This window comes from Apus apus, chromosome 2 (assembly GCF_020740795.1).
Source record: "Apus apus isolate bApuApu2 chromosome 2, bApuApu2.pri.cur, whole genome shotgun sequence".
NCBI lineage: Eukaryota > Metazoa > Chordata > Aves > Apodiformes > Apodidae > Apus > Apus apus.
The window spans coordinates 143,490,864-143,508,524 of record NC_067283.1 but is presented as its reverse complement, the minus strand read 5'-3'; the positions used below and the strand labels follow the sequence as shown (position 1 = coordinate 143,508,524).

The 17,661-nt window shown below is 37.7% G+C and overlaps 1 protein-coding gene across 2 annotated transcripts in view; it reads right to left on the bottom strand.

Annotated features, from left to right (window-relative positions):
• The window catches only part of COL14A1 (collagen type XIV alpha 1 chain), a 123,158-nt gene that overhangs the window by 60,910 nt on the left and 44,587 nt on the right, over positions 1-17,661 (bottom strand). For both annotated transcript variants that reach the window (XM_051610193.1, XM_051610194.1), the window contains exons 11-19: positions 16,454-16,599; positions 14,967-15,096; positions 10,912-11,051; positions 9,886-10,012; positions 9,395-9,534; positions 6,229-6,361; positions 5,054-5,125; positions 4,124-4,266; positions 187-316 (exon numbers count right to left, since the gene is read on the bottom strand). In XM_051610193.1, coding sequence (XP_051466153.1) covers positions 187-316; positions 4,124-4,266; positions 5,054-5,125; positions 6,229-6,361; positions 9,395-9,534; positions 9,886-10,012; positions 10,912-11,051; positions 14,967-15,096; positions 16,454-16,599 — 1,161 coding nt within the window. The remainder of the gene's footprint in view (positions 1-186; positions 317-4,123; positions 4,267-5,053; positions 5,126-6,228; positions 6,362-9,394; positions 9,535-9,885; positions 10,013-10,911; positions 11,052-14,966; positions 15,097-16,453; positions 16,600-17,661) is intronic.

Sequence of the window (17,661 nt, the reverse complement as noted above, 5' to 3'; positions counted from 1 at the left end):
TAGAAGCAACTCACAGTTTATAAATCAATGAACTGAGATTAGTAGAAAGCTCGAGTCATATAATTCATGCAAAATAATCCCACGTGTATGCTAAAATACACTACTGCAGCCAAGGAAAAAGGCCAAGAGAGTAAGCCTTTCTTCATGCATATCCTGGCCAAAGACAAGCAGAAAGTTTGTACGTACAAGTTTTGCCAGGAGCTGAAACACTGACTCCTTCCCCATCAGCATAGATGGGAGTGATGGTAACTTTGTATTCTGTATCAGACAGCAGAGGCTGAAGCAGAAGAGTGTTTTGCCTCCCAGGCACCATTACCTGGACGGTCAGAAAAACAAAAATAATCAAGCTTAGTGACTAGGGCCAAAAGCTTTTTGTATCTTACATCACTTCTGACAGGACTTTCCACTAGGATTGCTGCAAAGCCTGCATTTTTAAATATTTCTGATGCTATATGGTAAAATAAAATAATTAAATTAACAACCCTTTTAACAGATCTATTTGCTACACATGAGTAATAGAAACAGGAGAATGTGCCTATGGATAACACAGTTTTATATTAAACCTATGAACCACTTCAGCTCCACAAATCCCTGGTACTATATAGATGGTTAGTACTCAAACAATTTTACTGTACAGACAAAATAACTCCTCTTATTGCATTTATTCTTGATATTAATATGATTATTCAAAGTTATGCACATTAATGAAGGTTGATTGTTACATTCTTTGAGGAGATAAAAATCTTCCCTGGGAAGAAGGAAATTTAATTGAGGAAATCAGGAAGCACGGATTGAGCAAGAAGGAATAAAACATTTGACCCATCTGCATCTAGTCTGGGGACAAGGCCATGATGGTAGCTGTTTCAGAAAGGAAGTAGGAGTACATCCCACAAATAGCAGAGGATCCCAAACTGCCATGAAACATGGAAGAAACCCAACCAGGCAACCCATCAGCAGTAGAGAAGTTGTCAAAATCCCTCCAGGTAGTTTTGGGTGTGCCAAAGCAAACATTTCCAACAACTGAATTAAGCACTGCTTGTTTTAATACAGCACAAGGCTTCCCCATAAGCAGCTATTTCTGAAACTCTTCAGCAGATTACAAAATTTTAACCAGAGCCTCAAAAACTAGTATCACAATAGTGGAGAGAGATGCCCAAGTAAAGGGTCACAATATTTTAACTTGTCAGTAAAATTTTATCTTGGGGAGCTTCAAAAGCATGAATGGGAACTACCTTTCACATGGAGTTGACATGGTAAGAAAATCAAGGTGTTTCCTGCACTAAACCTGTGCTCTGAACTGATGCTGTTGGAAGCAACATCCCCACAGTCCAATGTCATATCTTGGACTCTCTCTGGCCCATGTCGATTGCGTGAATCTATCACCTGAGCCAGCAAGATGAGAGACCTAAAAGCCCTTTAAAATCAAGGAGAAACTGAACCTAAAAGTATTTTGTTGTTTCAACAAAGATTGATGCATGTGTTGATGGCAGAGCAAAATTTTCTGAAGCATGTACTCAGAGAAAAAATCTCTCATCAGTCCTAAGACTCCAGGCCACATTCAAACTACTTGTAATTTTGGCAAGTGATACACAGAGATAATTAATCTAGTAAACATTGGTGTTGAGACTTGTCAAAAAAGTACTTCATTCGTTGATCAAAACTGGACAAAACTATCTAAAGACCATGAAACATTCCCATGTTAAACTCTTCTATGCATATACTCAAAACAAACAAACCAAGTTCTGAAAAAAGAAGAAAAAACTTTTTGGGGTTTTTAGGAGAGGGGATGCAAGTACTGAGAACTCTCCCTTTTCCACATGTGCACATCAGAGAACTTCTACAGAACAATATGGTTTTCAGCAATGAGAAACATTCTTGGCTTTAAGGAAGAAAAAAAATGTGATCCTTCCAGTATGTACAGCACACCCAAAAACATACACGCAATTTAGGGCTTGACTCTTCTGTAGTGAAAAGTATTCTGTTTCATTTTCTAGACCCTGATGTCCAGGCAATTGCATCAAGGATTAAAAATCTTATTAATATTTTTTAAGGAAAGGGAGCAGTAACTGAAATTTATGTCACTGAAATTAGAGCCAAAAAACTGAAGCATCCACCACAGAATTGTCACACTATAGTATACTTAAGTCCAAATTTCACAAAACTTTTAGGTTCTGTTTAAGGAATGTACTTAAACACGTAAACGCCCCCTAAAAATTCAATGTCTGTGTAATTTTATTGACATTTGTGTTGCACCTCTGAGGTGCTTGAAGTCATATGATAAAATACATTCCTTCCATTTAAAATGTGCGCAATATTACATGTAATTTCACATCATTTGTTATTCAGTAAAGTATTTATGCATGTGATTAATTTCAAAGATGAAACATGTGGTTAATCTGTTTGCTGAATTGTGACCGATGATAATAAAACTTGAGACTGGACTTAAAATTAAATATTTTTTTAAATTAGAGCCAAGATGCTTACCTACTCTTACAATTTTATAGTTTTCTTTAATGAGCATTTGATTCAACTCTAATATCCTTCTGATAGGCAGAATTTTAATACCTTTCCTACAGTTTTAATTTCCTTTTAAAAATAATAGTCATTGAATACTAAAACAGAACTACATTTGTATCAATCAACTGAATGTGATTAATCTTTCCAGAGCCAAAACAGTGAATCTGGGATCTGAATTTCAGAAATTTTGGGTTATTGTCAGAACAGTACAATGTGTCATTATGCTGTGCAAGTTTGCCACTGTATTATATATTATACTACCACATAGTTGAGGTAAATTCTTATAGTGTGTTTTCCAGTCCAAAAGGAAACCACTACGTTGAAAGTTCATTTTCAGCTTATAGTTGTAAGAGGATGGCTAAAATGTAATTTTCGACCATGGTCTCATAAAAGATGAATGGAACCAAAGTGAAAAAAGTCTGACTAATTTTTCTAGAAAAAAAGATATTTGACTTACTCATTTTCATATTTTTTTATTGATATAGGGCTAAAAATATCAGCTGCTAGGCATCAAAAAGAATATCCCATAGTTTTGATATAACTGTTCCATGAACAGAGTGAGTCACATAACAGACATATAAGGAGAATAATATGGGGAATATTTCTGCATTCTGAGATATTTACTAAGAAAATAACTTTGATGTATTCCATTTAATCTCTTAAATGTACCTAAACAGATCTAGCTCAAAATTTTATAATCTAGTTTTTGTGAAAGTAAAAGCAAGCACTGCAATATTAAGATTTCCTCAATTGTTAAAAAAAAACAAAAATAGAAAAAAAAAACAAAACACTACTTGGCTTTTCAGAATTCTGAAATTATCTCAAAAATTGTGAAATCTCAAAACAGTTAGGGCTTTTTTTTCTTACTTGCTACATGCACAAAAGAATACTCGTAGTACTGCTCATTCATTCAAATATTTTCCAAAATCTTGATCACCAGAAACTTTTTTGTGTGTAAGACACTTTTAATTTTCACCAGCACATGGTATTAGAAAAATAACAAATACTCTTAGGAATAAATGAAAAAGTGCTGTCCTTGTTATGACAAATTCAGATTAATGAGCAGTATGAAATCTTTGCATTTGAACTGTAAATTCATTGCTTTAGCATAAAACAAGACTTAGGGAAGGTGCAAAATTGCTGAAGGAAAAAAGAATTATTTGATTGTCCTGTACAAACATTTACGAGTTGTTAAAACACAATTTCAGGATAAAAAAAAAAAAAAAGGCATAGGCTTAAAACAAAAATTATAAAAAACCCCAAACAAACCCTAAAAACTTAGTCAAATTTTTAAAATACAGGGGGAAAAAAAAGAGGACAGATAGCTACTCTTTCACCCATGACTTCTTTAAACATCTGTGTTTAAAGAACTAGGCCTTTATCTTACATTTAACTGCTGTTACCATTTAACATCTTACATTTAACTGTTGACAGCAAGTGCTACATGATTAAAACTTTGAAGTTCAATCTCTCAGTGATAGCAACCATAGATCTTTTAGAACGGCAGCAGGAGTGTCATATAAGGAGAGTCTATGCCTTAGCAATTATTAAACAAACTTTTCAAGCTAAAGAAGCCATTCACAAAACCCATACAGACCATTCTTACCGCTTCCTCAGCACGGTCACCTTTCGCAGTGAGATAGGTCACTCTGAACTGCTGAACATTGTAGTCTGAAATGTCCCACATCACCCTCAGACTTGAGGTTGTTTCATCATCTATAACAAGGTTTCTGATTCCTGTTCGAAAAACTAAAGCCCAAAAGAATTTAATTAATTTCTTTCAACCCTATTTTTAGATTTAAAATTGTGCTAGTTATCATCAGGTAGCTGCAGGTTCTACTGGAGTCACGGTGGGTCTGTAAATCCATGGTGGGGCAAACCCACAGAGTTGAGTCATGTTTGGGATTAATAACATTAAAACTTCAACCATTTAATAAAACAATACCTGTCCTATACAGCCATTAACATAGATTACCCCATTTGATTTGCTTATATTACTCAGCTTACAGAGCATTAGAATAATCAGAACTCCACTGCAGCTAGAATGTGACAGAAGAGAAATAATCCACAAATGTTGATCCTTAAAAGTCAGTATCCTAATTCCAGCTAAACCAAACAGAACCCTCAAAACTAAACACAATTCTGAGGCTCATATTTATAAAGGGAAAGAGAAGAGAGAGCTAATTTTCCAAATTAGACTCTGTATCCCTATATAATATCACTGGTACCATTCAGAGTCCCTGCACTGTGTTACAGGTCAGCTCCTCCTCCACACACGGTAGGTGCAGGAAGCTGCCCACATGCAGAAGAGCAGTGCAGGAGCATGATGGTGGGCAGCTTTAACCAGTGATGTCCCTTGACTGAGGTCTACACCACCACAAGATCTGCCATGGTAAGTGTGCTGACCGCATGGCCCATCAGGAGCTGGGGTTATCAGCTTGTCTGTACTATCACAGCTGCCTGCCCCTAGATCTGAGCATGCCCATGGGGATCCTCAGCCCTCTGCGTCTAAATCACTTTTATACTGTTCATTTACCTGCTGTGGTGGCCTTAGAAGTTGTGGTACTGGTAGTAGTCACCGTGGTAGGTATTGTGGTAGTCCTTCCAACTGAAAAACAATACTCAGCTCACTAACAAACCAACAAGACATGGAAGTCACACTATTTATCCTGTATTTCTAACTATGGCAAAGAAACTATGTGCTCACACCTACTGGTATCCCACACGCTTCAGGCATTTCAGAGACTACAAGGCAACTATTCATTTCATTTACTTCAGGCACATATATTTGCAGGATTAGCACTCAGATCTACAGATAAGACATAGTTATAAACTGTACAATTAAATAAGAATGCATGTAGTTTCCCACATTTCTGGCTGAGCTATGCATAATGCCTTCCACTCTGACCATTTGTTAGGGTTGTCAGATTGAATTACTGGCTATTGAAAGATGCTTCTCTCCTGTCCAAGTCAAAAGCAGAAAGTACAATCAGCAACACTGAGCAATACCAGCATCATTTGGATGGGTAAGGGCTTCTTGTCATAACAAAAGGTTCAAGATTAAGCCTGCAATTAAATTACTAAGAATTAAATAAGTTAAATAAGTTAAATACAGTTGTTTACTTAACCAAGTTACTATCCACCTAACTGAAATGCATGTTTTATTACTAAGTATAAAATAGATTGTAGATTGCTTTCAAGTTATCTTTTTTACTTTCATCTTAATGTCACAGGATGCCTGGGTAAGTTTTTTGGACCACTGTTTCAGCCAACAGTCAGTTTATCTCTAGTGAATATAAGTTACATAAATAAGAAAGAAAAGGGTATACTGTAAATGCCAAAAACATCAAATTCTTGCAGATTATTTACTTTAAAAAATTTATTCCCCCAAAAAATTAATGTATCTTCTCATAAGAAATCCTGGTCAAAGACTAAATACTGAAATGTAGGATGGAAGATTATCATCCCAGTTCCAAAGATCATTAATGTCACAGCCCAGATAGGGAGCCAAACCATCATTTTGATTAATTGCCATCTACTACAAAACATTGAACAAGAAAAGCAAAAATTACAGTCAGTAAAGCCCTGGTGCTAAACCACCACATTCTTCAATATCAGAGCTACCCAAAGATGGACTATATTTTAAACATAAGACATATGCATTACATTTAAATCACTTCAACATCTTTAAAAATCAAGAGGTTGTCTCACATGTAGCTCCAAGAACAGCAACAATTTCACTTTCACTATCATCATCAAAAACTGCCAGCAAAGAAACTTCATATTCCGTGTTGGGCAACAAACCCTCAATAACATGACTCTCTGTGTCTCCATTAATGACAACCTGAGTAATAGAACAATATTAAAGAAAATCAGTTCTGCATTTGATTAATTTGTATAAACTGATTTAAATGAAAGAAGGAAAATGGATTATCCTTTAAAATAAATCAATGTGCACATATGCCCAAATAATTTATTAGCTAAATTGAAATTAAAAGTATCACAGACAACATCTGAAAAAAGCACTGTTAAGAATACTTACATATAATTAGTTATTTTGTGGCTGGCTTGGTTATCCTAATGCGTAGTCTTATACTTTCACCCACAACTAATTAATTGCTAAAGATGACCATGTGCATTCCCTTTGAAAATCACTAAAATTCAAAACATTAATCAATGGAAGTAACACAACAGAGTAGATTCATTTCCATTCATAATTCTACCATTCCATCACCATTAGGATAAATGTATTCAGCATCTCCACAGCCTTACAAAATGCTGTTTCTATCCTAGAATTATAATCTGATTTATGGTTCCACACATCTGAGTGCAACTGGAAGGAACATCTGCTGCAGACTTGGGAACTGAGGGAGATGTGCGGATGAGAAGTTTGCTGTATGGTGTGATGTTTTAAATAGTAATTTTCCTTATTTCTATATAGGACAGCAGCAGAAGATTCACATGTGCAATGTTAACTAGAAGTTCCACTTCAGATTTTTGTGTGGTTTATTTATTTAATAATCAGAAGGGATAAACAAATGGGTAAGAGTTGGAGCTAAAGGGGCTGTAAAGCAGAATGTAAAGAGCCTAACCAGCAATTCTGGTGAAATGGGCTGACTGGTTTTGAGAACAGTTTTTAGGTTGTGCAGATACTACAATAACACAACTTTTCTCTAGGATAACATTGGCAAGTTTTTAAAGGTGGCCACTGTATTCACAGAATTAAAGTAGGATTTATAGTGGAAATCGAACATGAAATGCTGCATAAAACCTGCTACAGCAGTTAGCAGAAACAGTGAATGACACTTTATTATTTTAATTACCACAGGAGATCTCCTCAGTTGGTCCTAGTGTAAAGGGACCCATGAAACAATCTGAACTCAGATACAGAAAATACAAGCAGAAATGTCTTCTACAACTATCAAATAATGAATTAGGCACCCCATGCTGCACACACTTCCTGGCACAGATTTTCTTTGGAAAATTTCAGAAACAAGCTTGATTGAATCTAGCTATATGCTAAGTAGGTAAAACAAATACCTTCCTTTCCAGTTCCTCAGAGCCTTTAGTCATGTATCAAATCACCATTAAATAACTATACATAGTTACTATCTCTCACATAACTTTGGTATACTTTCTGAAGCATAATTTCCATCATCTTCCACTCCCTATTAATTTATCCCAAAGAGAAGATCACAAAAAAAGAACACAAAGTGCTGAACTTTCAAGTGGAGAGGACAAATAACAGAAGCAAGAATAGCAACAAATGTTCAAGTATAACAGCATGCATTCTCTACTGTAACCTAGAAATAAAAGGTCACTAAAATTTATTCTGGCACTTTAGCACTAACAGCCCACGAAATGCTCCTCACTCATCAGCACTGTGGGTGAAGTAAGCCAAGAGGTGTGTAATTCTCCCCACCACCCCCTAACCCCACTCGGCTAATTGGCAAGTTGGGTCTTGGGAGAAAGACTGAGGGAGTGCATGTCCTTTCTCTGCATGACTGATCACTTAGCTGGGAAAAGCAGCTGAAAGAGGCAATAGCCTGGAGGCATTGTGCTATCCTAGGCCAGAGCCCATTAGAGAGGTCATGCAAGGAGAACAAGAAAGCAGCTTGTGTATTTTTAATATTTCAACATACTAAAATATTAGGGCAGTTCTTAGTGAAGAACTATGGACAAGTGGAACCTGAGAAGTTCAAATATTTCTTGATCATTTCTTCTTACACTCAAAGAACACAGATATCATAAATCTCACTTAAAAATGTACATGGCTTAAAGGGATTAATTAACAGCTACACACTGGAACTTAAACAGATACAAATCAGTTCATCTACTCCAAGAAAAAATGCTAGAGGATAACCTGTGTCCACTCACTTATTTGCCAACTCCTTCTTTTCACTGCTCACTACCACAATTTCTTTCTTTCTTCCATGACTACCTCTTGATAGGTGAAAGGGAGGAAAGAATCAGGCAAAGCTAAATTTACAGAAAAAATGCCATATAACCTGAACTGCAACAACTGTTTTCAGTCCTAATGGATGACAAAATGATGCCTGAAACCTTGGGCCAGGTGGCAAATGTCATCTTCCCCACTGAGTTCTGTACCCAGATAAACAGTTTGCAGATGTGGCCTGTCTTCACAGTGCTGATGCCAAGACAGCAAGATGTTTGAGTGTCGTTAAAGACTGAAGAGCACAAAAGGAACCAAAAGAATGAGTAAATAGAAAGGGAAAGAGGAAGTGAAACAGACTATGAAAGGTGAAAATTTGGGAAAGGGAGATAAAGTGTCTGTTGCAAAATACTTGGAAAAAGAACAGGAAAAGTTAAAAGGATGAAAAAAACATTTAAAAATTCAGGCTGATGAAAATGGCACTATGGAGAAGTTGCACAAAGGCCTAGAGAAAAAAAACATCAAGAGGGAAAAAAGGAACAATGTAATAAATTATGTGTAAACTTTCCTTTAGTAACATTACACAACACAGGTTTCACAGGCAGTTTTACTGCAGGAAGCACATTAAACAAATGTGGAGCCTTATGTGAGGATATCAGTGCTCAGCTACTGTCATCTTCACATCAAAGTGAAGAACATGAATGTCACCAAACATAAACACCAAAACATAAAACAGCAACATCAGTTATATGGCAGTTGACACATTAGGTATTAGACTGATCAGTCACAGAAGATCTTTCCTCACTTCCTCTTCAAAAAGAGACTGGAATATCATGTCGATTTTGATTTAAAGAGCTTTGCAGTGGGGCAGATTTATCTGTAAGTGAACTGGCTCTATTTAATTGGTAAAAGTTGCAGCACAGGTGTCCTCAGAATGGAATTCGCTCTTCCATTTCACACCCTGGGAAAGTCGTGGCAACTCACCTCTTCAGATTCCCCTCCATCCAAAGGAATCCATGCCAATCTGTAAAAAGCAATATCTGAGGATGTGGGCTTCCAGCTGACCCTAAAACTATCTGTTGATGCTTCATCAATTTCCAAATGCTGAGGAGCTGGAACTCTTTCTGCAAAATATTACACAAAAGTGAAGGATGCTTCAGAAAACTGGGAAGATTAATGCTTTACTACCTAATTGCAATAAAAGATGCTTTAAAATGGGTGATCGTGGAAAGACTTAAGAAATTAACCTTATCCACACAAAAGTTTTCATGATGTCAAGAGATTGCTCCCATGAGTAAGGATGCAATTGGCCCCATAAGAAGGCAAAGAAGTAAAAAACTTCAATGAAAATAACATAAAGCATTCCATACATCTGAATTCACAGCCAGAGACACTTGCTGTTACTGATCTTACTTTCCAGTGTAAGTGTATAAAAAGTCTTCTTGGAAAGCCTTCAAAAACTCAGCAATACTTACTTGTGGTAAAGCTGCCAGTAAGTGGCTCAGATTGTCCTTCATCATACAGGGAGAAAATAGCAACAGTATACTCTGTAAGGGATGTCAGACCTTTTAAAGTATGGGTTGAAACATGACCAACTTCCACCTAGAGAAAGCATAATTAGCAATAGATATTGATCATACACTTCACATTATCACTGTCTGAAATTCTGATGGGTAATAATGATACAGAAAGAAATCCTGTAATTATTAGAGAAATTTTGTGAAACTATGAACAAATATAAAATCAGTGCCATGAAAACTGACAAAACCAATTAAAATAGACAAACTAGAGAAAAGGGAAATTTTGTTTATGGCAAAAAAGGGAAAAAGAGTATTCAGCCTTAGTAAGCCTAACTCACTAGCTAACATATCAGCACTGTGGATTCAGCAACAGAGAAGAGCAAAGAACTTCTGGGGCTATTGAATCATGAACAATCACTGAATACAGAATTATGCAAAACTAAATATTACATAAGTAAATTATTACATGCAAAAGCCTAAGTTAGAACATCTTGTTAGCATATTATCATTCTGTTCAGGCCAAATCCTGTTGCTAGGAAGTGAGTTTTCAAAATTTAATTAAAGCGGTAAATGTTAAGAAAATGCGCGAAGCCTTCAGACAGTAATTTTGAATGAGCTTGAGTCCATGATGTAGGATACATTGAAAAACTTGTTATCTGGACTGAATTAAGATAAAATATTTCCAAACCATACATTTAGTCAGGATTCTACACCTACAAACCACTGTTCAATTGAGTAGTTTCCTTCAGTTTATGTGCATCAGCAATGATTCTCCTGGTACATAAGAAGTTCAGGGTACTGTTCCCCACAATTATGATCCAGTCCAAATGTTTATTTGATACTAAGCACACTCTTATTTGTGCTAAGTTTCAGAATTCGTTAGCTTGCAAAGTAGCCTTTGTTTATAAAAGTTCCCCACAATAATTATAGAAGTTTGGGGAGGTCAGAGATCGGTTAAGGGAAGAGATGCAAGTAATTTACCTCATTGGTTTCTGTCCCATCTGTTTTAACGTACATGATGCGATAGCCATTCACATTTTTGGAAGCAGGATCCCAGGTGAGTTTAGCACTATTGTGTCCAACATCAGAAAATTTCAAGTTTGCTGGTGGGCTTAGAGGCACTTGAAAAGGAAAGAGGTAAAACTATGAAAGTGATTCCAGGTTTCAGCTGTGAAATCTTTCATGTCTTGAAAATAAACAGCACGTTTTCCATTTTTAAAAAAAACCATATAACTGGTATTTACATAAAAAGACATCAATGGAGCTACACAAGCACACAGAGGCTTATAAAATAACTTAGCTCTTTGCTGAAACAGAACTTTCAGTCTTTCTAAGCGCATCTCAACTAATACTGAAAAAGAAATTATGTTATTGCTCACAGCAAATACCATAGCAAGATCTAACCTACACAATACAATATATTTGTGTTTGTATTTGTAAAGTAACTTAATCCATCTAGATCTTTATCCTATATGCATTTGTTTTCCCTGAGTATCCCAGCAAAAACATTTCATGATAGTAATATTTTGGAAAAAATCTTTCTGAGTCATAAAAGTCCCTGACATAAGGGTAAGTTTGTCCAAAAGCATAACTATCTTAGATCTCCAAATATGATAAGGTTGTGTTGGGTTTTTTTTAAGTCTTCATAACCTCTCCTCTTTTATTACACAAAAAAGCTGTTTCCTAACAGCAACCCCAGTTAAAGCCATATTTATATACTATATAGTCCTTGGCTGTCATGAGCTGAAGGAAAATGAGGTCATGCAAGACAGAGTCTCAGATTCTATCCACTTGTCTGTCACACTACAGAAAGCAATTTGTGCTCTCTGTTACTCTCAGCAGTAGGTTCCAACATCCAACATTAGCCCAACATCTGCTAATTTTCTCTGAATTGTGAAGCCTATCTCTATCCATTTTGCCTTCACACACACGCTCCTCACCAACCCATGTGGACATGATAAATATCAGCACTTGTAAAGCAGTTTCCCTCACACAAGAGCACATGGGAAAAAGCAAAATATATATTAAAAAAACCCCAATGTATTATGTGGGAACTTCAAGCAGGTTATATATTGACCCAGAATCTGCAAGCAAACACTTAAGCAGTTTAGGAACAGTAAAGTCAACATGGCTATGAGGAAAGAGGAGACAGGAACACATTGGAAATGTACTAGATGTGTTTGCCACACTTTCTGGCATTCAATGTATTCCTCAGAGTCTAGTTAAGGGAGTATCACGTGCTGGCTTTCCTTTCTACTTTCTGTCAGTCATGGAATGCACTTTATTTCACCATCCAGACGATACCACTAAATGCTTCAGTCTCAGCTCTTTCCTTTTGGAACCAGCCTCCTGACAACATTGCTCTCAACCAGACAGGCAGTCTTGCTGCCAGGGTTATGTGACATGTACGGTGAGTCTTGGATAAATACTGGCTCCAGAAAGAAATCCCACTGCAGAATGAGCATGCTGATCCTGTCTGGCATGGAGAAGTGTTTCGCTACATTAACTGAGATGATGCAGCATGTAGAATGATATTTTTTACTAAATACAGTATTCATCAGATACTACATATAATACTACTGAAAATTAGGCAGATCACTCTCCAGACTGATGTATGCTCCAGGAAGAAAATACTAGGTGGCCTCTTCATTAATTGGAAGCCAGAAATAATCACAGTGGAAGAAAAAAAAATATAGCTTAAATCTGAATCCAGACAGGGAAAACATTACCATGGAACACTGACCATGTGGGGCAGGTGTGTTCACCAAGAGCTTTCTTTCACCCCACACTGCCCCACTGCCTGATCAATCAAAGCCCATTAGAAGAGGGCTTATTTGAATAGTTGTACGTGGAAGGTTAGAATTAATCTTTCATATTGCAGTGCTAAAGACCAATCAGAGCTGGCTGCATTGAGTCATCCTAAAAAAATAAATGAAGGTTGCAGAGTAGCTAGACTATTTTTTTTTATTATTCTAGTTTGGTAACAGCAGTGATGATCAGCTAACATATGTTACTAGCTTCTGTGATCAAACACTGCGGTCATGAATCCTCTCAGCTTGTACCAATGTATCCAGAACTTGCATGTGATCTTCCACGCAATGTGTTAGCCAGATTTAGAGCTGTGCAGCCCCCAAGACCATATAACATGAAGAGAAATCAGGCTGGCACAGTCATAACCCACATAAACTACTGTTCAGAATAAATGAAAACCAGATATTGGGCAGATGTTGTCCAAAAGCATGAGAAGGGGGCAAGGGGGTGGCATAAAGAGAGAAAGGGACAAAGGGACAAAGAGCCAAAGGTTTGATTCTCCAAGAGTGAAGAATCTTCTACATTAAAGTCCACAAGCGTGCCCAGGTTGCAGCAGTTGGCTATTGCTCTTTGTCTGTCTACAACTGTCGTCTGAGGTATGACCCAGTTCCAACAGCATTCCTAGAGCTTCTTCCACCCTTACTGACCTTACAGGCAATTGCTCTGGCCCGTCTTTTTCTTTGCATTCTCATGTCTGAAATCCTCTTACTTATTAAATGTAAGTCACTTTCACACTGACTTACTCATGCCAGGAGCACAAAACAAGAGGAAGCAATCATTGCTCCATTCTTGGGAGCAGCACAAACGTCACTGAATGCTGTCCCAGAAATATTGCAGCAGCACAATCACTTCTTTTCAATTCCTTTGTCGTCCAAATGCTGAGACTATTTAGAGAGCTGACATACAGTGCTCTGTACAGTTGACTGTACAGAAGACAGAATTTAGCTGGCAAAACTCTTGCTGCTTATTAAAAACACACCATCTATCATGACTGCACAGGCACTTTCCAACCCTTCGTTTACCAGATGTTAGGCAGCAGGGCTTGGAGAGAAAACTTCTGTTTGCCTCTTTTCTGTCTGTGCTACTACTGAGCCACAGAAATGAACTTGTCCATCTGAGCAGGCTCCTCCACACACTTGGTTCTCTGGCTACAAGAGGCTAAACACGGCAGTCTCAGATTAACTCTATATGGTGACCTTCATTCAACTTCAAGTTCAGAAAATTGTCTTTAACCAAGATCAACAGGGATATCCATAGCACCACTACTAACAAGGTAAAAGTTCAAAATTCTGTCCCAAAACCAAGCTGTTCTGCAGAAACTCACATCCTCAGCCTCTATAAAGTATTAACACTGAGAAACTTAAGTACAGTAAATACCTCGTCCTATGGCAACCCCAGGCACAAATACAGGCTGGGGGAAGAATAGCTGGAGAAGAGTCCTGAGAAGAAGGACTTGGGGGTGGTAGAAGATGAGAAGCTTAACATGAGTCACCAGTGTGTGCTGGAGCCCAGAGAGCCAATTGTGTCCTGGGCTGCATCAAAAGAAGTGTGGCCAGCAGGGCCAGGGAGGTGATTCTGCCCCTCTGCTCTGCTCTGGTGAGACCCCACCTGGAATACTGTGTACAGTTCTGGTGCCCTCAGCACAAGAAAGATACAGACCTGCTGGAGAGGGTCCAGAGAAGGACCAACAAGATGATCAAAGGGCTGGAGCACCTCTGCTATGAAGACAGGCTGAGAGAGTTGGGACTGTTCAGCCTAGAGAAGAGAAGGCTCCAGGGAGACCTTAGAGCACCTTCCAGTACTTGACAGGGGCCTACAGGAAAGCTGGGGAGGGGCTTTTCATCAGAGAAGATAGTGGATAATGGTTTTCAACTGGGAGAGGGGAGATTTAGGTTAGATATTAGGAAGAAATTCTTCACTCTAAGGATGGTGAGGAACTGGGATGGGTTGTCCAGGGAGGTTATTGATGCCCCATCCCTGAAGGTTTTTAAGGCCAGGTGGGAAGAGGTTTTGTGCAACCTGATCTACTGGTGGGATTCCCTGCTTATGGCAGGGGGGCTGGAACTTGATGATCTTTAAGGTCCCTTCCAACCTTAATGATTCTATGATTCTATTCTATGGACTACTCAAATCAGATTTTAAAATCAGATGTCTGCTCTAATAGCTGCAAAGGCTATTCTGAAGTTTTATTACCAATTAAGTGAATATATATTTGTTCTACCTACATGTAGTTTCTTGTCCTGTAAGGGGATCACTAGCTTCTTCTCCAAACATGGCATAAACTGTGACCGTGTATTCTGTATTTGGCAATAGTCCATCCAGTTCAAGATCTGTTGAAGCCTCCCCAATTTTTATCTAAAAACACCATGAATAAAAAAGACACATTATTTCTGAATTAGCACATACAGGGAAGAATACTATTTACACACCTGGAATTAGAGATGTGAACAAATTCTCTGCTGAGTATTTGTCTGATACTGTGTCTGTGGTGCTTGGCACGAGATTTTGGATTTTGCACAGTAATAAAAACCAAAATTGTCAAAAAGCCAAAAAACAACATACAGGTAAGAGGACTTTAAAAGTAACTAGTCCCATTAGCAATGACAAAATAGCTCTCTCTAGAACATGCAGCTACTAAGATATTTTCATTACCAGCTACACTTTGTTTCATTTTCAGTCATAGGACTGAAATTTCAAATGAGAAAGAATGAATTTCCATGCAAAATGAAATTCAGATTTTCTTGCAATTTAAGGAATGTCTCATTTTCTTCCTCCACCCCTTCACTAAACATCACATTAGGATGGACTGACTCATCTACTGAAAAAAAGTCTTTCTCTAGGGTAAATCCCAGTCCTCCTGCACCAGCTAGTTTTCAGAGAGGCCCGAGTTTTAAGAGAATTACATGATCACAGCCACTCTTTTAGCAGAGAGCACAAGTCCATGCGAGCTTTCAGTAGCTTCCTACACTCTTCACTAGTTCACATGCCCCTGCATGCTTTCGAGTGTTCTTGCTTGTACACAATCTTAATTATACACATAGAAACTTCAGTATAAAAACTTTTACATTCTAGACCAGAGATTCCGTTGGAACTATGCTAGCAGCTTTAGAAAAGTCTACTGTTTTTATTATTTTAGTGACAGAAGACTGGACTTTACCTTGTTCCACCTTCTTTTCCTTCTAAAAATACCTCCTAAAAATTAGTTTTGATGGAGGGTATTATTTTTAAATTTAAAATAACTTAAATTAAAAGTTGAACAGACCTAAAAGAAAACCAGTAACATCTAAAAGATGTTATCTAACAACTAAAAGAAAACCAATCATCTGCAAATTTTATATCCTTTTAAAGGTCCTGATGAGAACAAAGGATAACTTCATATTCTTCTGATAATACACTTAGAAAATGTCTTACTTTTACTTTAGTTTTTCTTCCTTTGAGTGTTAGTTTTGTATGATGACACAGTATCACCTGATATATTTTTTCAAAAGGGTCACTAATTGAGCTGAAATTGTTGCATTTTTATGGCAATGACATATAAAAATAATCTACTGGTACTTGCTCTTTATTCATAGGCTGTAATATATACAATACTTAAAGCAGTCATGAAAAAAAAAAGCTGAGCAAGTTGGAGTTCAAGGCTGTGTACTAGCTTACTCTTTAAAATATTTATTTTTTTAATAATTGCTATTTAAATGAAAGCACAATACATCACCTCCTTCTCATCTGCTGCCAGTCCTTCTGTGAGGGGAGCATACAGGATCATGTAACCTGTGGCACCCGCTACTCCATTCCACTTGGCTCTCATGCTGCTCTGGGTCACATCGTACAACTCCAGATCCGATGCCATTGGCAAGGCAACTACAGTGGAAACAGACAGACACATCAGTTGTCTCACTTGAACAACCAGCTATTTCTCAGTTTATTTTACCCTAGGAAACACAAAGGAATATCTCTACATCCAGGCATGGAAGTGCTGTCTGTATGCCACAGCTATGAAGAGCTGATTAGTACATAAAAGATGGGAGAATTAGAGAAACAAGGAAATGATGAGCCGAGCAACTCTAACAGCAGGGCAGAGTTACCCCTTACAAAGCATTTCAGCTCTTTGTCCTAAATGGTTTTGAACATTTCAAGTGGGAAGATTTCTGTTCTTCAAGCACCAAATCACTCCTTTCAGACCTCTCCCTTCCTGATCTGCAGGAGGATGACCACTCACTATCAAAGAAAGGACATGGTTGCTATTAGGAAGAAGTAGCAGTCCCCAGAGGTGGCTGTTTCTGGCAGTAGTTCCCAAGCCAGAATATGGGAGAGACAGCCATGAGGTAGGACACCCTGGAGGAAACTGAATGAGCACATAGCGCCCATCAAAATATTTTGACTACGGACTGTTGTGTGTTTAAGGCCTGGACTGTCCAAAGTGGCTCAGTGGGATTATGGAAGTGTAGGCAAGATCATCCATTGTAAATTATTATGGCAAATGCTAAACTGGTTGAGTACAACTAAGCTGGATGGATGAGATTCAAACATTATTAGGAGGTTTATTTGTGAATGTAAGGCACTGATACCAAAACAAAGCACCAATCTGGGATCCTGAATATTTCTTTGTATTTCTGTAACTCTCCAGAGTAGCACTTTGCACTTCTCTGATTGTCCTCATGTTCTTCCTCTCACAGAATAACATCCCAAGACCTCTCCGCTGCTGTCACATCATTGATGGATTCCCCCAAAATATCTAGTTACTGGAAAGATTAAAGGGAACTTTGCCTCCTTCTTTGGAACTTCTACACTGAAAATACTCCTTAAAATTATTCCAAGGGTCTAAAAAAATCCAGGAGGTAATTGCTAAGTGGTATCAAACCTTTCTTATTAGGAACTCAGAATGACTGTACTTGGCTGGCTGTTAAGCCACTACAAAGCTCT